Consider the following 25,436-nt stretch of genomic DNA (forward strand, 5'->3'; position numbering starts at 1 on the left):
CTTCCTGGTTTTGGATCTTCCTCGTCAGTTTCGCCATCTCTACGTACTCCATCAGTTTCGTCTGCCATTTTTCTTTTGTTGGTACCTCTCCTTCCTTCCATCTCTGGGCTAGTAGCGTTCTCGCTGCTGTTGTTGCATACATAAAGAGTCTTTTGTCTTCTCTTGGTAGCTCTTCGCCTGTTATCCCTAGTAAAAAGGCTTCTGGTTTTTTAACAACTGCATTTTTAAACATTTTTTGGGAAATGAGACATAATGAGCTAAAGTAAATGCACCCCACACTTTTCAAAGCATTTTCCAGCCAGGGGTTGTGGCCCTTCTTAGTGGCCTTTTGCACAAGATGACAGAGGGCTTTAATCCACTTTCATTTCACGAACCTGGTATGCCCATGAATTTATCTCGGGGGCAATATGTGTCCCTTGCCCAACACCACTTGGAGAGGGTCAAATCTCTTCAAAATGCAGGGGGCGAGGGGTTAAAGCCACAATAGGACAAATTCAGCTCGATATCTCCTGGAGATTGAGAAAGGTACCACAAGGGCCAAGAGGATGCCAGTTTGATTAATGAGTAGAATCAAAGAAGCCATTAGAGGCAAGAAGGCTTTCTTCAGGAAAATGGAAACATTTGACCAAATTGGGAGAGCAAAAAGGAATACAAACATGGGGAAAAGAAATACAAGCAGACAGTAAAGAGAGTTAAAAGAAAAGAAAAGAAACTGAGGAACACACTGCTAAAACCTAAAAACTGCACAGGAACAAAATTCTTTAAATGCATCAGTCTTCTTCTTCTTTGGCGATCACTCATAGCCGAGCAAGATTGTCTTCCATAAACACAGTTTTAACAGTTGGTCTGTAAGTGTCTGTGGAGGCCAATTCTGGATCCACACGTCCTTCCACAGTGGGGACGTAGGTTTCCGGGCAGGAGTTGGTCATAGTGCCTTCCTCTTAGCACATTTCTCCCTTTCATCCTGAGTTCGAGCGTCTTCAAAGCCCATGACACCTTTGGTAAAGGCTGTTCTCCAACTGGAGCACTCGCAGGCCAGTGTTTCCCAGTTGTCGGTGTTTTTACTACATTTTTTAAGATTTGCCTCGAGAGTCTTTAAACCTCTTTTGTTGACCACCAGTATTACACTTTCCATTTTTAAGTCTGGAATAGAGTAGTTGCTTTGGAAGACGATCATCAGGCATCCGCACAACATGACCAGTCCAATGAAGTTGATGTTGAAGAATCATTGCTTTGACACTGGTGATCTTTGATTCTTCCAGGACACTGGCATTAGTTCGCCTGTCTTCCCAAGTGATATGTAAAAATTTGCAGAGACATCATTGATGGAATCTTTTGAGGAGTTGGAGATGGCGTTTATAAGTGATCTATGTTTCACAAGCATACAGTAAAGTTGGTAGTACAATAGCTTTGTAAATGAGTATTTTGGTTTCCCTGTGAATGTCTCGGTCCTCAAACACTCAGTCTGGAGAAAGCTGCGCTTGGAGACAGGGGCAAAGGAAGGCGTCGTGACACCCGGGTCAGGCGTCGCTACGGAGGGCGCATGTGTGGCATTGCTATGTATGACGCATGCACTGTATCTAGTGACGCCGCACATGCGCTGTATAGCAGTTTGCTGCCGGCGCCGCTCCAGCGCCATACGGATGGTGCCCGGATCCTCTGCTTGCAGCTGTAGCCGCAAACGGAGGATCCTCCACGTGCGGCTGCGGCGGCACGATGGCTGCTCACGCCACCACGAGCCCCCGCAGGTTGACTTCTTGTCACCCCTGCAAACATGGAACCGGGGGCGCCCCGCCTGCCCCCCCCCCCTATTGTGACGCCACTGCTTGCAGAGCTCAGGTGATGCTGGATTTTGTCATCAATGTCGGCCCTTGTGGAAAGATCCAGCGACTGATAAATGCATCAGTAACAAGAGACCAGCTGGTGAGGCAGTTGGATGGCAAGGGAATCTAAAGTGTGCTGAAGGAGAATAAGGAGATTGCAGAGAAGCTGAAAGGATTTTTTGCATGTCTTTGCATACGGCAAAATCCTGTGTAGGGTTGGCGTATGGACATAGCTGGAATACTGCAGTTGGAAGCAGTGTCAGGGCAGAAATCCCTTAGTTTTGCCCAAAAAATCTTCCACTCAGCTGAGAATGCTTGAAGAACTCAAAAGTGAAATTGCTCATCCACTAACAAAAACTACGTATGTAACTTGTCCCTGAGATCAGCCTCTGTACTGGAGCACTGCAAACTGGCCAGTGCAACACTGATTTTTTTTTTAAGGTTCTAGGGGGATCTCGGATACTATAGGCTAGTTAGGTTAATATTATTGCTGCCTCCAACTGTGAAGGCAGAACACCGCCTTTGGGGTTGGAAACCATTGATTGCCCTCTCCTCTGTGAAGTTGTCTAATCTTCTTTGAAAGCTATCCTAGTCAGAGGCCACCGCTGTCTCCTGCGGCAGGAAGTTCCATAGAGCTATATGGTTGGCCACACTGGGAAGAGGATGTGGGGCTAAGATGGGCAAATTGACCCAGAGGCAGATTTAGGTGACCAGTTTCCCCACACTGGGCACCGAGCTAAGTGGGGCACTGCAAAGTGTCACAATTATGATGTAGTAAAGGTAAAGGTAAAAGGTAAAGGACCCCTGGACATTTAAGCCTAGTCAAAGACAACTATGGGGTTGTGGTGCTCATCTCGCTTTCAGGCCGAGGGAGGCGGCATTTGTCCACAGACAGCATTCCAAGTCATGTGGCCAGCAGGACTAAGCTGCTTCTGGCGCAACAGGACACCGTGACGGAAACCAGAGCGCACGGAAATGCCGTTTACCTTCCCATTACAGCAGTACCTATTTACCATATTTTTTCACTCTATAAGATGCACCAGACCACAAGACGCACCTAGTTTTTGGAGGAGGGAAACAAGAAAAAAAATATTCTGAATCTCAGAAGCCAGAACAGCAAGAGGGATCGCTGCGCAGTGAACGCAGCAATCCCTCTTGCTGTTCTGGCTTCTGTGATAGCTGCGCAGCCTGCATTCACTCCATAAGACGCACACACATTTCCCCTTACATTTTAGGAAGGAAAAAGTGAGTCTTATAGAGCAAAAAATACGGTATCTATTTGCACTGGTGTGCTTTCGAACTGCTAGGTTGGCAGGAGCAGGGACAGAGCAACAGGAGCTCACCCTGTCGCAGGGATTCGAACCGCCAACCTTCCAATCGGCAAACCCAAAAGGCTCAGCGGTTTAGACCACAGCGCCACCCACGTCCCTTTTTATGATGCACACGCAAAACAGAAGCTGGGAGTCAGGGGGTGAATTTTGGGCTTGCAGAGGATGCCACCAAAATTTGGAAGACCATCGTTTACCCTGGATTACCCTCATTCCGCAAAGCTCTTCTCCTTCACCAGGTGAAATATACTCGGAGTCGAGTGTGAATTTCATGCTCTTTATTCAGCTCATAGTAGCAATGAATGAAACTTTCCCCAAAACGTCTAGCTATATATACATTATTTACACAACGGGCCCCGCGTGATTGGCTACTTCCTGGCAGCTCCTGCAGGCCAATCAGGTCACTGATTCACTTCCACCTGAAGCTGGATTGGGTGGCTCCTGCGGACCAATCAGACTGCTGCATTCTGGATCCTATTGTTCTAGGATTCAGCTCAGTATATAACGCCAGGTGAGCTTCCACTCAAAATGAGTAAAGCATCACATTTGTGCCTCAACAAACGCAGGGGAAGGTTCCCAAATGATGCTCACGGCAGTTGTATGATTTCAGCCTTCGTATTTTCCACCAGACATCTGGGGGTGGTGGTGGAGGAGAAGGAAGCAGAGGCCATCTGCTTGGCCCGCTGTGAAAATCTGTCGCCTCCACGTTGGCAAAGCAAATCTGTCCCTGGGAGAATACTCTGGGGACAACTCTGAGAGGAAAACATTGCCTCCCCAGCCCCACCCCCAGCCTTCACCATGGCACATTGCAGCCCATCTGTTTCCCTTGGCTGTGTGTGATGGGAGCAGCCCTTTGCGTCGAGGAATGCAGAGACACTGGGATTACTCAATGACAGGATCTCTGCTCAAGAAAAGGGGTGGAATCAGCTGTATCATAAGCACGCAGGACGTATGTGGGGGGATTTTTGGTCCCTTTGCTTGTTTCCATGACCACCCACCGCTGCCGTTTTACGCTCAATTTCTTTCCTTTAAAAAAAAATTTATTGAAGTAAATCAAATGAAATGGATACAGTGAAAATAGTAGAGGTAGAAAAAAGCAGTGCAGCATATTGAGAAGAGATGTCACATTATCTGGTAGAGTACAAGGTGATTTGATAGCCATCTTCAAATATCTGAAGGGCTGTCACATGGAAGAAAGCTTGTTTTCTCCTGCTCTGGAAGGTAGGACTCAAACCAGTGGCTTCAAGTTGCAAGAAAGGAGATTACGATATGATACGATAATCTTTATTGTCATTGTCCCATACAGAACAACGAAAAAATCTACATCAGACATTCAAAAACCAACAAGCCTGCTATCCCAGCTATCCCAAGCTGGTTAGCCCCCTAAAAAACTCTGATACCCCATTTTTAAACACAATAGACTCCCATAAAGACTACCTTACACTGTATTTAAAACCAAAATCGCATTTGGATAGAAACTGTTTCTCAGGCGGCTAGTCCTAGTCTTTATAACCCTGTGGGGCGCGGGTGGTGCTGTAGGTTAAACCACAGAGCCTAGGACTTGCCGATCAGAAGGTCTGTGGTTCGAATCCCCACGATGGGGTGAGCTCCCGTTGCTCGGTCCCTGCTCCTGCCAACCTAGCAGTTCGAAAGCACGTCAAAGTGCAAGTAGATAAATAGGTACCGCTGTGGCATGAAGGTAAACGTCGTTTTCGTGTGCTGCTCTGGTTCGCCAGTAGTGGCTTAGTCATGCTGGCCACATGACCCAGAAGTTGTACGCCGGCTCCCTTGGCCAATAAAGCAAGATGAGCGCCACAACCCCAGAGTCAGCCATGACTGGACCTAATGGTCAGGGGTCCCTTTACCTTTTACTTTACCTTCTTCCAGAAGGCAGACACTGAAAGAGATCATTTCTGGGGTGCGCACTATCCTGCACTATCTCTGCAGCTTTCTTAAGACACCTGGAAGCATAGCTTTGATCCAAGGTGGGAAGAGTGCACCCAATTATTCTCTCCACAGTCTTTACATTATGACTGAACATTATGAATAGCTTTCTGGTGTAAGAGCTGTTGGAAAGTGGAACAGACTCCCTTGGGAGGTGGACAGTTCTCCTTCCTTACAGACTTTTAAGCAGAGGATGGATGGCCACCTGTCAGAAGATTCTTTACCTGTGATTCCTGCATTGCAAGGGGTTGGACTAGATGGCCTTTGGGTCCCTTCCAGCCCTACAATTCTATGATTCTATAAATAGGAAAGCCAAATTTCACATTGTACCATGGAGAGGGAGTCCTGGGTGTCTGTATGTGTTGTACAGTGGTGCCTCGCAAGACGAAAAGAATCCGTTCTGTGATTCTCTTCGTCTAGCGGTTTTTTCGTCTTGCGAAGCAAGCCCATTGACGGATTAGCGCTATTAGTGCTATTAGCGGCTTTTAGTGGCTTTTAGTGGCTTATCAGCTTATCGGATCAGCTGATAAGCGGCTTAGCGGCTTAGAAAAAGGGGGGAAAGGGGGGGAAAACCACAGGAACTCGCAATACATTTTCGTCTTGCGAAGCAAGCCCATAGGAGATTCGTTTTGCGAAGCACCTCCAAAACGGAAAACTCTTTTGTCTACCGAGTTTTCCGTCTTGCGAGGTATTTGTCTTGCGGGGCACCACTGTATATAAGATATAATCCTACCAAACAGCATAGATCTACTCTTCCCATGTGTTGGGAGATGTGGCTAATTCTGCACTTAGGTGAATTAATTTCTTCCCTAATGATGGGATGGTTCAAATTTATCTTTCTTTGCTGAAGTTTGGGGGAGTTGCTTATGAGCCCATTCCAGGAAGTTCTCTAGGTCTCTCCAGCCTAAAGGTCATCAACTCTATGGCGCAATTCGGGAGGGGAGGGGAGGGGGGGACATTTTAGCTAGATCTCCCTACACACACTCATTTCTTCCCAATCACCGGTACCCAAATCTTCGAAAGGCAAACAGTTCTTCCTGTCTCTGGCAATCTCTCTTGTGCAAAGGACATTCTCTGCTTTGAGAAATCCACGTGATCTGTAACCTGGCCTCGGCTTCCTCAATCTTTGGTATCGTTTCTACCGTTCACCAATCATTATTTGTTCTTCCCAAAATGCGTTTGTTGGTGGGAAAGGCAAGATTAGACAGTTGGCTAACGGGGGGGGGGGAGAGAGCAAATTCCTTTCTCGCTAGCTCAAATGCGCTTACTCGAAGCCTCTCAGAAGCATGAGAAAGATCCATATAAGCTGAGGAAATAGGTGCTGGAATAAATTCTGTATTTTATTTTAATGAGTCCGTTCCCCTTCCATTTTTCAACTATGCTATGCAGGAGATCCAGATGGTATCATGTGCTAGACCCTATAGAGGGTTTGGCCAGAACAGTTACCAATAGTTGCCTGCAGATGATGATGATGATAATAATAATAATAATAATAATAATAATAATAATAATAATAATAATAAATTATTTATACCCCGCCCTTCCCGGTTCAAAAATCAGGCTCAGGGCAGCTAACAACAAATTTAAAACACTTAATTATAAAAGCAGCATAAAATACAGTATAAAAACATGAATAACAATAAAATTCAAAAAATCGCAAATCAATTAGATAATCCCCAGGGTTAGCTGGCTGAATTGGTCCTACTTGGGCCAGTGAGGAGGCCAGGGGAGAATTAGCTGTGGGGTCTCAGAGTGGGTGATCTTCATAAAAGGGGAGGGGGAGGGAAGAGAAGGGAAGGGAAATAAAAGATGAGGCTGAATTCAAATTAAAGGCCAGGCGGAATAGCTCTGTCTTACAGGTCCGATGGAAGGAGGTTCAATCCTGCACGGCCCTGGTCTCCTGGGACAGAACATTCCACCAGGTCAGAGCAATCACTGAAAAGGCCCTGGCCCTGGTGGAGAATAGTGTGACTTCCTTAGGGCCCGGGACCTCTAAACTATGGTTATTCATGGACCTTAAGGTCCTCTGTGGGGCAGACCAGGAGAGGCAGTCCCGTAAGTATGAAGGCACTAAGCCACAAAGGGCTTTAAACACACCCTGAAACCAGAATTCTGTGTGAGCCAATGAAAAACTGAACTGCAGAGTTGGAGGGGACCCCCAAGGACCATCTAGTCCACCCCGCTGTGGACCAAGGGCATAGTTCAGTGGGAGAGTATCCACTTTGCATGCAGAAGGTCCCTGAACGTTGCATTTCTGGTCGGGCTAGAAAGGAGCCCAGTCTGAAACCCTGGAGAGCTGCTGCAAGCCAGAATATATGATACTGCCCTAGGTATCAGGTAAAGGGACCCCTGACCATTAGGTCCAGTCGTAGCCGACTCTGGGGTTGCAGCGCTCATCTCGCTTTACTGGCCGAGGGAGCCGGCGTACAGCTTCCGGGTCATGTGGCCAGCAGGACTAAGCCGGTTCTGGCGAACCAGAGCAGCGCACAGAAACTCCATTTACCTTCCCGCTGGAGCGGTACCTACTTATCTACTTGCACTTTGACGTGCTTTCAAACTGCTAGGTTGGCAGGAGCAGGGACAGAGCAACGGGAGCTCACCCCGTCGCGGGGATTTGAACCGCCAACCTTCTGATCGGCAAGTCCTAGGCTCTGTGGTTTAACCCACAGCGTCACCCGTGTCCCTGATACTGCCCTAGGTGGGCCAATATTATGACACAGCTTCCTATGTGCATATGGTCTAGCATTCCTCCCCCCATCAGCTAGCAGGCATTAGCCGCTCAGCCAGACATGGATCCATCAGTGGGTCAACTCACCTGTTCTCTCCATCCCTTATGAAGAAATTCCCCCTTGAAATGTCTCCTCCAATGCCTGATTTAAATATGCAACTCCAACCAACTAAAAATAGGCCAAGCTTCTTACCGTGGGCGTTCATTTCCCATTAATTAACATAGTTTTTTCCATCTCACCTCTTCCCTTGCAAATTTCCTGTTTCACAAGTTTACTGAGTTCCTTGCACCTTCCTTCTCCACACACACCCCTCCTTCCCAGGTGATTAAAATCCTCCTTTGCAAAGTTTTCAGCTTCAGGGAAACCTTTTTTGCTGCATAGAGTTCTCTCTTCCTCGCTGACCTGAATTCCGGAGGGTAGGACGCCACTGAGAGCAAATTGGATGCTTTCGGGACGGCAAATGCTGAATTCAAATGGCACGGGGGCCAGGCCTTCTTTCCTTCCAGCTGCTCTGCCACCTGGGGCTAGTGCCAGGTGTTAAGTTGTGGGCGAGCATACCAGACGATACAGCTCTTGTTTATTCACAGGCCAGGACAGAACTGAACTGAAGGGTTCAGCCAGCCTGCTTAGATAGAGCTCCACTAGAATGCAACAGTAACCACTTTCTGTAACTATCCAATCACTGAACGTCACTTTCAGTCCCTTATTTGCATATGTGGACCTGAGTGAAAACTATCTACAGTATCCCCCTGCTGGCCCAGGGTGAGAACTTCAGTACATAACACCAGGTATGGCCCAGCCTTTGGCACCATGACCCCAGAGGGACCCAATGTCAGGGACTGGCAGGGCTCTGGTGCTGAGGCAAGTGGGTTGGAGACTCAGCCAGGAGAGGGGGACAGTGATTTATGATGACACCCAGCTCTACCTCTCTTTCAAATCAGAACCAGTGAGGGCGGTGAAGGTCCTGTGTGAGTGTCTGGTGGCGGTTGGAGGATGGATGGCGGCTAATAGATTGAGGTTGAATACTGAAAAGACAGAAGTACTCTTTTTGGGGGACAGGAGGCGGGCAGGTGTGGAGGACTCCCTGGTCCCGAAGAGGGCAACTGTGCCCCTGAAGGACCAGGTACGCAGCCTGGGAGTCATTCTGGACTCACAGCTGTCCATGGAGGCGCAGGTCTATTCTGTGTCCAGGGCAGCTGTCTATCAGCTCCACCTGGTACGCAGGCTGAGACCCTACCTGCCCGCAGACTGTCTTGCCAGAGTGGTGCATGCTCTAGTTATCTCTCGCTTGGACTACTGCAATGCGAGGGGCTACCTTTGAAGGTGACCCAGAAACTATAACTAATCCAGAATGCAGCAACTAGACTGGTGACTGGGAGCAGCCGCCAAGACCATATAACACTGGTCTTGAAAGACCTACACTGGTTCCCAGTACGTTTCCGAGCACAATTCAAAGTGTTTATGCTGACCTATAAAGCCCTAAATGTCCTCGGCTCTGTATACCTGAAGGAGCGTCTCCACCCCCATCATTCTGCCCGCACACTGAGGTCCAGTGCCGAGGGCCTTCTGGCGGTTGCCTCCCTGTGAGAAGCCAAGTTACAGGGAACCAGGCAGAGGGCCTTCTCAGTAGTGGCACCCGCCCTGTGGAACGCCCTCCCACCAGATGTCAAAGAGAAAAACAACTACCAGATTTTTAGAAGACATCTGAAGGCAGCCCTGTTTAGGGAAGCTTTTAAAGTTTAATAGACTATTGTATTTTAATATTCAATTGGAAGCCGCCCAGAGTGGCTGGAGAAAGCCAGCTAGATGGGCGGGGTATAAATAATAACCATGGTTGAATCACTGCCTCCTCGATATACAATTGGTCTTCCGGTTGGGTTTTCCCATACAGTTGATAGGGGGGTCAGCCCTCTTTCAAGGCCAGCTGTGTTCCCAGACAATGATTCTGGATCCTGCAAACAAGGTGGGGAAATGTTGCGCAACCAATACAGAACAAATTATTTTCTTCTGCAAAAAAGAAAAAAGAAAAAGCACAGCGACACTCAAACAGAGAGAGCAGATACTCTTGCGTAACTGGAATCAAGGATGCAAGTTAAACCAATTGAATTAAACCTTTCGGTGTTAAATAAGAACAAATTGTGCAACCCCAGTTTGCTTAATTCTTTCAAAGCACAGCACCGGCCTCTCTGGGGAGCGGGGCCTGGGGAGGTTCAGACTTTCTTCTACGCAAACAGACTTTGCTCTACACGAAGGCTCAGAAGCAGTCATAAAACTATCACTCAAGAATGCAGTATGCAAAGTGCAATCATCTGTGCAAAGTGCAATCATTCCAGACTGCAAAAAGTCAGCCCATCGTTTTTCTGCTATCCAGTAAGCTGCAAGGAACATCCAATCTTATAACTGGTGCCCTCCCCGCAGTGGTGGAGGAACCCTCTCCATCACACGGGGCAGGACAGCCCGCACGATGTGCGCATGTATGGCATACCGTATGGAGTGCGCACACACAACAACCATACGGGCTGCCGCACATGTGCAGTCTGTACTAGATGCTGTACATGCACACTCTGTATGGGCAGCCACTTGCACGGCGTCTGTATGGGCTGCCACGCAAGCAGCATCCCATACAGACTCCACGTGTGTGGCATCCCATATGGACTGCGCACTCGCAGCAGCCCATACGGTCGCAGTGCGAGAGGCAGCCTGTACGGACGCCCATATGGATGGCGCACAAGATCGGCAGCCAGTACGGATGCCGTGCGAGCGGCGCCTATAAGGACTGCGCGTGCCCTTGGCTGCTCTACAGCTGGGGGGAGGCAGGGGCCATCTTGTCACACACACACATACACACCAGAGTGGCACCCGGGGTGGACCGCCCCCTCAGCCCCCCACTTCGTATGCCCCTGCCCCCCCCCAGTCCCAGTGCAAGCCTGAGGACTGCATTGCATCCTGGTGTGGGTTTTCTTATGTCACAGCTCCCACCCTTAAGCATCAGATCATAGGAAGGAGAGCCCTGGGACTGGATCAGGCCCATGTCAATAAGGTGCCTCTGAGAAGCCTACAAGCAGGGCTTTGTTGTTGTTGTTTAAGTTACAGATAGGTAGCCGTGTTGGTCTGCCATAGTTAAAATAAAAAAATTCCTTCCAGTAGCACCTTAAAGACCAACTAAGTTAGTTCTTGGTATGAGCTTTCGTGTGCATGCACACTTCTTCAGATACACTGAAACAGAAGTTGCCAGATCCTTCTATATAGTGAGAAGGTGGGGAGGGGTATTACTCAGAAGGGTGATGTTAGAACACCTTCTCACCCCTTGCCTTTTCCTGTAAGACCTATTACAGTCGTTAAGAGTCGTCAACAGGCTCATCTCAGCTATCTGCCAATCCCCCATTCCCACCACCCTTCTGAGTAATACCCCTCCCCACCTTCTCACTACATAGAAGGATCTGGCAACTTCTGTTTCAGTGTATCTGAAGAAGTGTGCATGCACACGAAAGCTCATACCAAGAACTAACTTAGTTGGTCTTTAAGGTGCTACTGGAAGGAATTTTTTTTATTTTGTTGTTGTTTAGTCGTGTAGTCGTGTCCATCTCTTTGAGACCCCATGGACCAGAGCACGCCAGTGTGGCAAGCATCCGGGGGGCGCCACCCACATGTGGCACCCCCCTTCCTCCGCCAGTGGAAACAGATGGGCACAGCCAGTAAAGCTCTGCTATTGTAGCAAGCAAATTGTCTGCTCTCTATAACCAGCGCCCGTCTGCAGTCTGGCTAGTAGCTGCAATTTCCCTCCTTGACCAGCTGGCATTACAAAGATGGATGCTGGACTTTTTTGAAGGGGGCAGAGAATCGCTTTAGAGCCACAAGACTCCAAATTAATTCTCAGAGGCTTTTTTCCAAACCCTCCCCTCTGCTCGGCTTTCCAGTTGCAGACTGCAAGGCGCCACGAGAGCTGGACCACGGCTTCGTCACCTTCTCCACCCAACACAACCTGACCACGTACCAGTCGGCGATCCAGTATTCCTGCCAGCATCCATACTATGAGATGGTCCCCAACGTCACAGGTGAGAGCGGCTGCCCTGCGGTGGGGGGGGGGTCCGGTTTGCATGCTGGGTGGGCAGAAGCGACTGGGCAAGGGATAAGCAGCATTCACAGAAGACCACAAAGAGCTAGTAAGATGGGCCTGGTCAAGAAATGTAGTTGGCCCAGGAGATTGTGCTCAAGAGTTGCCTTCTAAAGGCCGCTAGGACAATAAAGTATTTCAATCTAAGATTCTAAAATTCCATTCCCTTGATTGTTTTGGTTGCTCCCTTCCAAACCTTTTCCCAACCCTATACAGTGGTGCCTCGCAAGACGAAAATAATCCGTTCTGTGATTCTCTTCGTCTAGCGGTTTTTTCGTCTTGCGAAGCAAGCCCATTGAAGGATTAGCGGATTAGCGCTATTAGCGGCTTTTAGCGGCTTATCTGCTGATCGGATCAGCTGATAAGCGGCTTAGCGGTTTAGAAAAAGGGGGGAGGGGAAAAAACCAGCAGGAACTCGCAAGACATTGTCGTCTTGCGAAGCAAACCCATAGGAAATTCGTTTTGCTAAGCACCTCCAAAACGGAAAACTCTTTCGTCTAGCGAGTTTTCTGTCTTGCGAGGCGTTCGTCTTGCGGGGCACCACTGTAATCTCCTTTGTGAGGCGAGGCAACCAGAACACTACAAAATATTCCAAATGCGGTCGAAATCTATAGCCAGTGATGAAGAAGACTGCTGAGGGAGGAGAGGAATAGAGATGGGCTGGAAACTGGGGTGAACCTCTGTTTGAAAAAGAAGTCTTTGCGTGCAGCCATCCCCACTAGTAGCCATCGGTAGGCTTATCTTCCGTGACAACAAGAGATGTTTTAGGAGTGCAAGGAAGCAGCCCCAGGCAACAGGCCTGCCACAGGATATTGCTAGGCAGAGGCACGGAGACAAAATCAATACTTTTGCAGCGCTGCTGTCAGAAGGGGAGGCTGGAATGGCCCTGAAGGGGAAGGAAGGTGATTTCCTAAGAATGCAATGCATGTCCTGCCTCTCCTCACACGAAGACCGAAGACAGGAGGAGAATTCTCAATGGTGGTTACAGTGGTTTCTTAGCCAGGGCCTGAATCCCACCGGGCAGTCACATACTTATAAGCAAATCGAATGTGAGATTAGCTTGCTGCTCAGTGGAACTGGAACCATTGTGAAAACAATTGGAAAACTGCACTGGGGATTTGAGTGTCGGTGACGACACTGGCGCTGACCAGTACATGCCCACAGAAGCCAGTTCAGAGTGAACTACTGCACCAAAATGCTGCTGGATTCCCCCTCCTAGAGCTCCTCTCAGAATAGAACATGGGACGCAGGTGGCGCTGTGGGTAAAACCTCAGTGCCTAGGACTTGCCGATCGTATGGTCAGCGGTTCGAATCCCCGCGGCGGGGTGAGCTCCCGTCGTTCGGTCCCTGCTCCTGCCCACCTAGCAGTTTGAAAGCACTCTTAAGTGCAAGTAGATAAATAGGTACTGCTTTATAGCAGGAAGGTAAACGGCGTTTCCGTGTGCTGCGCTGGTGCTGGCTTGCCAGCTGCAGCTTCGTCACGCTGGCCATGTGACCCGGAAGTATCTTCGGATGGCGCCGGCTCACGGCCTCTTGAGCGAGATGAGCACGCAACCCTAGAGTCGGACACGACTGGCCCGTACTGGCAGGGGTACCTTTACTTTTACCTTTACTTAACATGCTATTAAAACCCCACCCTCTGTTTGCCAATGACTATGAGCCACAACAGCTAGAGGAGCCTCCATGTACAGGGCCACTGTACCTGCAAATATTGGATAACTTATTGCAGACAAATAGCCATCATGCTCTGCTTGCGGGCTGTGTACAAGTTGTACACAGTTTACTCAAAATCAGTCTTTGTACTTCAGTTTCTGTTACTGAGTTATGACAGTTAAACGCTTTAAACACCATACAGCTTCCTTCACCGAATAATACCTTGGTTCGTGAGCGAGGGGCACTTCTCCTCAGTTACCCGCTCTCTTAGCAATCCCACTCCTGGGGGGTTCCCAATGGCATAACAGACCCAGAGGATCTCCTCACCCCTTGTGACTGGCTTGGGATTCTTCTGTACCTAAAAGAACTCTCCCCCTCCTGGCTAGGGCACCACAATTCAAGAAGGACACTGACAAACTGGAACGTGTCCAGAGGAGGGCAACCAAAATGGTCAAAGGCCTGGAAACGATGCCTTATGAGGAACGACTAAGGGAGCTGGGCATGTTTAGCCTGGAGAAGAGGAGGTTAAGGGGTGATATGATAGCCATGTTCAAATATATAAAAGGATGTCACATAGAGGAGGGAGAAAGGTTGTTTTCTGCTGCTCCAGAGAAGCGGACACGGAGCAATGGATCCAAACTACAAGAAAGAAGATTCCACCTAAACATTAGGAAGAACTTCCTGACAGTAAGAGCTGTTCAACAGTGGAATTTGCTGCCAAGGAGTGTGGTGGAGTCTCCTGCTTTGGAGGTCTTTAAGCAGAGGCTTGACAACCATATGTCAGGAGTGCTCTGATGGTGTTTCCTGCTTGGCAGGGGGTTGGACTCGATGGCCCTTGTGGTCTCTTCCAACTCTATGATTCTATGATTCTATGATTCTAGGATGAGACCCAGGAACAGTGGGTTGTCAGCACCCGGGGCAAGGCAAGTAATTTGTGCCCCCTAACCCGTGGATTTGCGCCCCCTAACCCTAACCCCCAGATGTTGCGCCCGGTGCGGCCGGCCCCCCCTGCACCCCCCACGGTACGCCACTGCCCAGGAAGCCTGAATTCCCACAGGATTTGCCTCTCCCAGCTCAGACTCAGCCCTCCCAGAATATTCCTCTCTGTATACCTTCCCCAGACCCTCAACCCGGTCTCCCTATCCAAGCTGAGAGGCTTTTTCCTCTTGTTCTGGATAGTCTCCTCAGTGTGGGTGTTTAACTTAACTCAGAACCATTTCTCCCTTAGTCAAATCCTATCTTGCTCCCTACCTCTCATCTTCAATCCAGCCCTATCTCTTAACCAGACCCTTAGCCCTTTGTTGTTGTTTAGTTGTTTAGTCATGTCCGACTCTTCGTGACCCCAGCAATCTTAATTCTGGCTAGGGATTCATCCAGCCCAGCCTTTTGCATGATGAATTCTACATATAAGTTAAATAAGCAGGGAGACAATATACAGCCTTGTCGTACTCCTTTCCCAATTTTGAACCAATCAGTTGTTCCATATCCAGTTCTAACTGTAGCTTCTTGTCCCACATAGAGATTTCTCAGGAGACAGAGGAGGTGATCAGGCACTCGACACTTAGCCCTCTCTCTTCTCAAATCCAGCCCTATCTCTCAACCTGACCCTTAGCCCTCTCTCTTCTCAAATCCAGCCCTATCTCTCAACCTGACCCTTAGCCCTCTCTCTTCTCAAATCCAGCCCTATCTCTCAACCTGACCCTTAGCCCTCTCTCTTCTCAAATCCAGCCCTATCTCCCAACCTGACCCTTAGCCCTCTCTCTTCTCAAATCCAGCCCTATCTCTCAACCTGACCCTTAGCCCTCTCTCTTCTCAAATCCAGCCCTATCTCTCAACCAGGCCCTTAGCCCTCTCTCTTCTCAAATCCAGCCCTATCTCTCAACCTGACCCTTAGCCCTCTCTCTTCTCAAATCCAGCCCTATCTCCCAACCAGGCCCTTAGCCCTCTCTCTTCCCAAATCCAGCCCTATCTCTCAACCCGACCCTTAGCCCTCTCTCTTCTCAAATCCAGCCCTATCTCCCAACCTGGCCTTTAGCCCTCTCTCTTCTCAAATCCAGCCCTATCTCTCAACCCGACCCTTAGCCCTCTCTCTTCTCAAATCCAGCCCTATCTCTCAACCCGACCCTTAGCCCTATCTCTTCTCAAATCCAGCCCTATCTCTCAACCTGACCCTTAGCCCTCTCTCTTCTCAAATCCAGCCCTATCTCTCAACCTGACCCTTAGCCCTCTCTCTTCTCAAATCCAGCCCTATCTCTCAACCTGACCCTTAGCCCTCTCTCTTCTCAAATCCAGCCCTATCTCTCAACCCGACCCTTAGCCCTCTCTCTTCTCAAATCCAGCCCTATCTCCCAACCAGGCCCTTAGCCCTCTCTCTTCTCAAATCCAGCCCTATCTCCCAACCTGGCCCTTAGCCCTCTCTCTTCTCAAATCCAGCCCTATCTCTCAACCCGACCCTTAGCCCTCTCTCTTCTCAAATCCAGCCCTATCTCTCAACCCGACCCTTAGCCCTCTCTCTTCTCAAATCCAGCCCTATCTCCCAACCTGGCCCTTAGCCCTCTCTCTTCTCAAATCCAGCCCTATCTCTCAACCCGACCCTTAGCCCTCTCTCTTCTCAAATCCAGCCCTATCTCTCAACCCGACCCTTAGCCCTATCTCTTCTCAAATCCAGCCCTATCTCTCAACCTGACCCTTAGCCCTCTCTCTTCTCAAATCCAGCCCTATCTCCCAACCTGGCCCTTAGCCCTCTCTCTTCTCAAATCCAGCCCTCTCTTAACCTGACCCCTAGCCCTATCTAACTCTTCTCCCTCAGAAGCGGCCCCTTTTATTCTCTCTCCCAAAGTGCTGCTCCTCCCCCTTCTGTGGCCAGCTGACTTTGTAGCCAATCAGAGAGAGGCTCCAGCCTTCAGGTGGAATTTCAGGGGAAACTCTGGTCTGGCTCTGCTGTCCATCACAGATGTCTACTAGCCATGAGGGGTCTGCCCTGCATTCACGGTTGGATGCAGCGATGCTTCTGAACCCCAGTTGGTTGCTGAATCCCAGTTGATTCTCCTTATAGACTGATGAAAACCGGTAAGACATTACGACAGCACCACCTAGTGGTATGATTCCTGTCCAGAGCTTGTGTTTTGATCTTCCCCAGGTACCTACACCTGTGATGCCAGGGGCCTATGGAGAAGTGAGGAGCTGGGAACGCGCCTGCCGTCTTGTCAACCAGGTACCTAGATTGCACTGAAATGCAACCTTCATGCCAGCTGGCTTCTTTGAGCTTCTCACCCTCTGGTTTTAGATGCAAACCTTTCACACTATGCAGAGCTCCTCGTGTGGCTAAATCAGAATTGGTGGGGTGCAAGAGGGGTCTGCTTTTGGTGCAAATATGGCATATGATGCTAATTCGCGCCAGGGCAGACCATTGGTACGTTCTGCCCTGTCTAGTAGCATCGCCTCTCCAGGTTTTAGGTGGGAAACCCTGCCAGCCATAATAATAATAATAATAATAATAATAATAATAATAATAATAATAATAATAATAATTTATTTATACCCCGCCCATCTGGCTGGATTTCCCAAGCCACTCTGGGCGGCTTCCAACAGAACACTAAAATACAATAACCTATTAAACATTAAAAGCTTCCCTAAACAGGCCTGCCTTCAGATGTCTTCCAAAAGTTTGGTACTTATTTTTCTCTTTGACATCTGGTGGGAGGGCGTTCCACAGGGCGGGTGCCACTACCGAGAAGGCCCTCTGCCCGGTTCCCTGTATTCCCTGTAACTTAGCTTCTCGTAGCAAGGGAACCTCCAGAAGGCCCTCGGCGCTGGACCTCCGTGTCCGGGCAGAACAGTGTCCGGCCAAGTTCTTTTTAACTGGAGAATTGGACCTGGGACCAGGTTGCATGTGCAAAGCATGTGTTCTGCCACTGGTACATGAACTCTGTTTAGAGCCATCCATCAGCTCCCCTGTCACTGGTTAAGCCAGGAGCATCTGCCCAGATTTCTCAGTTGCTGGTGTTAATTCTGGCTAGTAGAAGCTTGGATGGCAAGAGCTCAACCAGGCAGGATTGGTGGGGAGAGCTTGTTGAGGGAGGGAGAAATCGGATTATTCCATTTGCATTTGAAGGCAAATTACCTAATTTGCTTTTTCCGAAACAACGAAGAAGCAGAGCTCGGCCGTCTTTCAAAACGCAACTTGCAACAGAGTTCTCCAGACAAGTTAATGGGTCCAAAAATGTCTAACCTGGAGGGTGAAGTGTCCACATCAATGCAAATTATAGTGAAAATGACATGGAAAGAAATGCATGTTTGGGAGGGGGGGGAGTTGTTTTGAAAAAAGATGAGCAAAATTGCACACAAACATTAGGAGAGATTCGCACCAAAAGGCTCATGGGGACTTTTCACAAAGAAATTTGCAAATTGATGTGGAAACATGGGAGAGCCAAACTTAAGACTGGGAAAACGAGGAATTGGGAGAAATCGAATTTGTCAGATTCCTCTGTCCCAGGTTCATACCCACCAAGATACAATGTTGAACAGGGGGACGCACATCTTTTAAAAGTGGTTTTTTTGAGCTTTCAGGGTGTTATAGTAACTGTATAGTACAAACTTCCATTCCCTGCCCCCTTTTAAAAGACTGTTTTTTAAACATGCTCTTTTCTGTCTGCTTCTGGTCCTGATGGAATCCAGGCGGGCTGGCAAGTCCCAGGGAAAGTTTTCCAGAGGTCAGAGCAAGTTGGCCAAGAGCTGAGAAATCGCTGCGCTTTGCTCCTCTCTCCTTGGAACGCCAGTTGCCTGTCACTAGGAAACCCCTCTCTCTTCTCTAGCAGATCACTGGCTTCTGCACGCAGCCAGAATAAACATTCTGGCAGTGCCCTGTCCCTTTGTCATGGTTTCTGCTGCAATCCTGCACCCACTGGGACCAACCGGGGTTTTCCTTCTGGGTAAACATGCCTTGGCTTGGGCTGCACTATTTTTAGCCTGTTTGTTTACCATGCTTTCTCCCACTTAAAAAAGAAAACCAAATACCCAAATCATTCCATCTATTTAAGAAAATGGTTCCAAAACACTTTTGGGCCGCTACTCACTTGGTTGCATAAACTTATCCCCAGTGCCAAACTACTTTAAAAATTATTATTATTATTATTATTATTATTATTATTATTATTATTATGAACAGTGATTTGGCAAGATAATAATGCAATAAAATTCAAAAAAAGACACAATTAATTTCACATTTATTCATAATCCAGTTAAAACTACTTAGCTGGTGTAATTCAACAAAACTGATGAGTTTTGTCCAGTGATACTGGCTTTTCAAAATCTGGTAGTCATTGACACCTCTAGTGCCCCCCCTGCAGCCCCCTTGCCTCTTAGCACATCCCCCGCCCCCAGCCAGGTAATCCCTTTGAGGTCTTATCCTGATGCCCACAAAGCTTTTAAACTGCACACAGAGACGCACTACAGCTTTGGCCATGAGGTGGCGAAAGCAGTTGCGTGGTGAGTTCCTGCCTCCCTCCAGTGGAAATAAAGACACATGACACAGATATTTAAGCTTAATGGGCTTTATTGGTTACCGGTGATGAGCAGTATTGGCTTAGGCATTGGTCCTAACCGACAATCCGGCTTCAGCCTGTTCGCTTGAAGTCCGGGAAGGGTTAACCACCAGTAGGGGGAGTCCTGCTGATGCACATCAACTAGGAACCCCCCCTTGGGGTCACCGATAGGGGGCGTGCCTTAGGCCCTCACCTCCATAGGCTTTGGATAGGTCCACGCCCCCCGGAATCCTTTATCGGACTACCCTTCAATATGTGGGGCAGGTGATGGCACTTCCTCCCCTCTTCCATCTACAGAACAATACCAATGCCTAACCGCCAATACCCAGAAAGTTGTGACGATTTGCTATGAGGTAGGCGAAAAACCAAATGGCTGGTGCCAATTTGCAGGCGATTGGTGGCAGCCGCGAGCAGGAGATTGTCTGCGGCGGTTGGGCAGGTGATTGGTGGCTGCTGGCAGCGAGTGGGCAGACGATATTGGTGTCTCTGGCAATGCATGCGATTGGCACCAGTGGTCAGGCGGGTGAGCGATTGTCAGCAATCCCGCTCCCCTAAAGAAAGCTTAACAACTCTGGACAATCTCCCCCCATTTCCTAAATTTGGGGTCTCAAAAAACAGGGGTCGTCTTATACACGGGGGGCGTGTTGTGCACGGAAAAATACGGTACCTTTTTCTCTCTTGAAAGGCCCATAGAGCTGGACGTTGGGTGAGTGCTCTAGATGCCTCCAGATGCCTCCAGATGCCTTTCAAGGCTCAGATGAATCCTACTGCAACCAGCTTTTGCCAAATATCTTGGAAAAGTGAACTCTTTGTGGGTGCACTTCCATGCTTTCTGTGTCTTGGGTGGGGGAATGATCTTGGGTGGGGGGGAGGAAAGTGGGCAGAAGGAGTGGCAGCAACACCCATGGCTCTCGCTCAAGAAGCCACATGTGCTCCCAGGCCTAAAAACGGCCGGCGGTCCTTGATGAAGAACATAGAGGGGCAATCCTCAACTCCATTTGAGGATCTCTCCCTCATTACAGTCGATCAGGTATATGAAGACGAGCAGCAAAGTCAGTCCTCAGGGAATGTGCAGGTGACCTTGGAACGGACAGCTCACGGAAGAACCCCGACCAAACCCAAGAGGAGGCGTGTAGTGGTGATAGGGGATTCCCTACTGAGGGGAACAGAAGCAGTGATCTGTGGGCCTGACAAGATGTCTCGGGAAGTGTGCTGTCTCCCCGGGGCTAAGATCCAAGATGTAACTGAACGACTGCAAGGAATCATAAAACCCACTGACAAATACCCCTTCCTCTTGGTTCATGTGGGAACCAATGACACTGCAAGCAATAGCCTCCAGAAGATCAAAAGAGACTACGAGGCTCTCGGCAGGAAATTGAAGCAACTAAATGCACAAATTGTCATCTCGTCTGTCCTCCCAGTTGAACGACGTGGCCCAGGGAGAGAGGGGAAAATAGTGGAAGTGAACAGCTGGCTTCGCAAATGGTGTAAACAGGAACGGTTTGGATTCTTAGATCACGGACTGCAGTTTCTTGAAGATGGACTTCTGGCAAGCGATGGGCTGCACCTCACAACGGTTGGGAGAAATGTTTTTGCCAAAAATCTCAGAAACCTCATCAGGAGGGCTTTAAACTGACTAATGTGGGGGAGGGAGACAATGCTCCTGAAGGTAGGAGTCTATCAATTAATGAAGATGATCATCCAAATGTCATAGACCAAATGGAGCAAACAGCACGCGGACCTAGTGGTGGGAGGAAAAAATCCTTAAATAAGAGACACGGGGGAATGATTAATGGACTTCAATGTCTGTACACTAATGCGCAAAGCATGGGAAATAAACAAGATGAGCTTGAGCTCTTGGTACAGCAAACTAAATATGACATAATAGGCATCACTGAAACCTGGTGGGATAAGTCCCACGATTGGAATGTAATAATGGGGGGATACAATCTATTTCAGAGAAACAGACCAGACAAGAAAGGAGGAGGAGTGGCGTTATATGTCAGGGATGTGTATACCTGTGAAGAGATCCAAGATTTAGAACCTCAAAGCCAAAGTGAGAGCATTTGGGTCAAAATTAAGGGAGAGAAGAATAACAGAGACCTCATTGTGGGAGTTTACTATAGATCCCCAAGCCAAACGGAGGACATAGATGATGCCTTCCTGGAACAGATGGCCAAGCATGCAAAAGGAAGGGAGATAGTAGTAATGGGGGACTTCAATTACCCGGATATTTGTTGGACGTCAAACTCAGCCAAGAGCATAAGGTCAAACAGATTCCTCACTGGCCTTGCAGACAACTTCATTGTCCAGAAAGTGGGAGAAGCAACAAGAGGAACAGCCATTTTAGATCTGGTCCTAACCAATGTTGATGACCTGGTTAGTGGGGTAGATGTGGAAGGATCATTAGGCGCGAGTGATCATGCTCTTCTGAAGTTTACTATACAGCGGAAAGGAGCAGCCAAGCATACTAGGACTCAATTTCTTGACTTTAAGAAAGCCGACTTCATAAAACTTAGGGAAGTGCTGGGTGAGATCCCATGGACAGCAATACTTAAAGGAAAGGGAGTTCATGATGGCTGGGAGTTTGTTAAGAGGGAGATAGTAAAAGCACAACGACAGGCAATACCAATGAGACGGAAACATGGAAGGTGCCTAAAGAAGCCAGGGTGGCTATCTAAAGAACTTTTAACTGAATTAAGATTAAAAAAGGATGTGTACAAAAAATGGAAAAGGGGGGAAACCACCAAAGAGGAATTCAAACAAATAGCCAGCACGTGTAGACACAAAGTCAGAAAAGCTAAAGCACAGAATGAACTCAGGCTTGCTAGAGAGGTTAAAAGCAACAAAAAAGGCTTTTATGGGTATGTTCGTAGCAAAAGGAAGAACAAAGAAACTGTAGGGTCACTCAGAGGAGAAGATGGTGAAATGCAAACAGGGGACACAGAAAGGGCTGAACTACTCAATGCCTTCTTTGCCTCAGTCTTCTCCGATAAAGAAAACAATGCCCGACCTGAAGAATTTGGAGCAAATGATTCAGCAAAGGAAACCCAGCCCAGAATAACTAAGGAGATAGTACAAGAATATTTGGCTAGATTAGATGTATTCAAGTCTCCAGGGCCAGATGAACTGCATCCAAGAGTATTAAAAGAACGGGCAGATGTGATCTCAGAACCACTGGCAGTCATCTTTGAGAATTCCTGGAGAACAGGCGAAGTCCCGGCAGACTGGAGGAGGGCAAATGTTGTCCCTATTTTCAAAAAGGGGAAAAGAGAGGACCCAAATAATTACCGCCCAGTCAGTCTGACATGAATACCAGGGAAGATTCTGGAGCAGATCATTAAGCAAACAGTCTGTGAGCACCTAGAAAGGAATGCTGTGATCACCAATAGTCAGCATGGATTTCTGAAAAATAAGTCATGTCAGACTAACCTGATCTCGTTTTTTGACAGAATTACAAGCCTGGTAGATGAAGGGAACGCAGTGGATGTAGCCTACCTTGATTTCAGCAAGGCATTTGACAAGGTGCCCCATGATATTCTTGTAAAGAAGCTGGTAAAATGCGGTCTTGACTATGCTACCACTCAGTGGATTTGTAACTGGCTGACTGACCGAACCCAAAGGGTGCTCATCAATGGTTCCTCTTCATCCTGGAGAAGAGTGACTAGTGGGGTGCCACAGGGTTCTGTCTTGGGCCCGGTCTTATTCAACATCTTTATCAACGACTTGGATGATGGACTCAAGGGCATCCTGATCAAATTTGCAGATGACACCAAACTGGGAGGGGTGGCTAACACCCCAGAGGACAGGATCACACTTCAAAACGACCTTGACAGATTAGAGAACTGGGCAAAAACAAACAAGATGAATTTTAACAGGGAGAAATGTAAAGTATTGCACTTGGGCAAAAAAAATGAGAGGCACAAATACAAGATGGGTGACACCTGGCTTGAGAGCAGTACATGTGAAAAGGATCTAGGAGTCTTGGTTGACCACAAACTTGACATGAGCCAACAGTGTGACGCGGCAGCTAAAAAAGCCAATGCAATTCTGGGCTGCATCAATAGGAGTATAGCATCTAGATCAAGGGAAGTAATAGTGCCACTGTATTCTGCTCTGGTCAGACCACACCTGGAGTACTGTGTCCAGTTCTGGGCACCACAATTCAAGAGGGACACTGACAAACTGGAACGTGTCCAGAGGAGGGCAACCAAAATGGTCAAAGGCCTGGAAACGATGCCTTATGAGGAACGGCTAAGGGAGCTGGGCATGTTTAGCCTGCAGAAGAGGAGGTTAAGGGGTGATATGATAGCCATGTTCAAATATATAAAAGGATGTCACATAGAGGAGGGAGAAAGGTTGTTTTCTGCTGCTCCAGAGAAGCGGACACGGAGCAATGGATCCAAACTACAAGAAAGAAGATTCCACCTAAACATTAGGAAGAACTTCCTGACAGTAAGAGCTGTTTGACAGTGGAATTTGCTGCCAAGGAGTGTGGTGGAGTCTCCTACTTTGGAGGTCTTTAAGCAGAGGCTTGACAACCATATGTCAGGAGTGCTCTGATGGTGTTTCCTGCTTGGCAGGGGGTTGGACTCGATGGCCCTTGTGGTCTCTTCCAACTCTATGATTCTATGATTCTATGATTCTAATGTTCTAATTAATTTCCCTTACTCTGCCATTTTAGCACAGCTCCTTCCGTCAAGCTTTCTCTGTCCTTGCCAACCCTTTAATCAGCTTCCATTTTAGCAGAGCCCTAATTTTGCCTACTGACAGTTAAGCAAAACAAATAAACACACACTTAATGCATTTCAGTACTCTTGGCTGCTGTTCAATTAACTCCAGTGCGATGTAAATTAAAGTAGGAAGGCTGCCAGATGATGTCTTTGTGCTGCTGGTTCCAAAGGGTGTGGAAGGGTGGGTGAAGGGGGAGAGAGGTGACAATTCTGCTATGAGGGTGTCCTACCTTGGGACGTGCAAAGATCTCTGCTGTCCATGCACCACACTCTTCAAAATGAGCTGATTTTTGTCTCCATGCAAACGTTTATTTTGATTTTCATCTAGCATAACCAGTGGTTTGTTCTGGCTGGGCAACCTGTGCCTTTCACAGTTGCAAGACAAGCAGATATTTCACAGGTGAAGTGTTTTTCCGTTCTGCAGCTGCCCTGAGTGAACAAAGAACTTATTGTGTTGATCTCACTTGACAGTTTCGCCCCTTGATGTGCAAGCGTTTGCAACAGACAAAGCTCCAAATCAAGCTCTTCACACTGCTCGGGTTTTGCTAAAGTGTTGCAGAGTATGCTGCTGTCAGACCGGGATCTATGGGTGGGGTTTTTTTCCGGTTAACTGAGGCACCTTGTCGATTGCCATCCAATTTTAGCTTTCGCTTGAGAAATTCAGCGCTTGTCGTTTGCACTCATTTATGTAACTAGGGGCTCACAGAACCTATGATTTCTTGACACTGTGGTTATGCCCAAATATAATGGGATTCCACTATGCTTGGGTACTAAATGGGCAATCCCATATAGCCACCTCCACATCCCCACAGCCCTACCAATTGTTCCAGCCAGGCCAGAAAAGGGGAGCAGAGAAAATTACCGTATTTTTCGCTCCATAAGGCGCACCTAGTTTTTAGAGGGAGAAATCAAGGGGGGGAATTATTACTTTTCCCCCAGCCCCAAAGAGCAAAGAAGCCAAGACAGCAAGCAGGATCCATCCCACTGGCTGTCTTGGCTTCCTCTTTAGCCTCACGCAACCTCTCTAGCCGCGAGAGGCTGCGAGCGGCTATGGCAATTCCCCCACCTCCCGCAAAAGCCCACAGGAGCTGCGCACCCTTTAAAGAGTGTGCGGCTCCTGTGGGCTTTTCTACGAGGAGGGAGAAGGGACTGACTAGCCACGTCAGTCCCTTCTCCCTCCTGGGGAAAAGCCCACAAGAGCCACGCGGAGCTTGTATACGGCTCTTGGGGGCTTTTCCTGCCTGCCTCCCCCCTGCATTCGCTCCATAAGACGCACATACATTTCCCCTTACTTTTTAGGAGGGGAAAAGTGTGTCTTATGGAGCGAGAAATATGGTACACTTGCCTTTGCCCACTCTTGCACTGGACCAACCAAACTCCACGTCCCACTTCCCCAAATGCCCCATTTCAGGACTTTCTGATGCCTTCCTCCCACCCAGCATGTGGGCTGAATCAGTGGGGCATGCCTTGCCAGTGGGGCTTAACTTATTTAACCCAGTCCTGGCAGATATGGGCAGTGCCAGAGGTCTGGCTTGCTCTCTCAGGCTATGCATGGTATGATGTTGGGAT

At 48.4% G+C, this 25,436-nt stretch overlaps 1 protein-coding gene across 3 annotated transcripts in view; it reads left to right on the plus strand.

Moving 5' to 3' along the window:
• MASP1 (MBL associated serine protease 1) overlaps positions 1–25,436 on the plus strand; it is a 112,776-nt gene that overhangs the window by 65,747 nt on the left and 21,593 nt on the right. For 2 of the 3 annotated variants that reach the window (XM_082224169.1, XM_082224166.1), the window contains exons 9-10: positions 11,742–11,879; positions 16,731–16,805. In XM_082224169.1, the coding sequence (XP_082080295.1) occupies positions 11,742–11,879; positions 16,731–16,805 (213 nt within the window). Of the gene's footprint in view, positions 1–11,741; positions 11,880–16,730; positions 16,806–18,268; positions 18,589–25,436 lie in introns of those variants that run through there. The other variant, XM_082224167.1, reaches the window with a different exon arrangement.

The sequence above is a fragment of the Podarcis vaucheri genome (genome assembly GCF_965113315.1).
Source record: "Podarcis vaucheri genome assembly, chromosome: 5".
In the NCBI taxonomy this organism is placed as follows: domain Eukaryota; kingdom Metazoa; phylum Chordata; class Lepidosauria; order Squamata; family Lacertidae; genus Podarcis; species Podarcis vaucheri.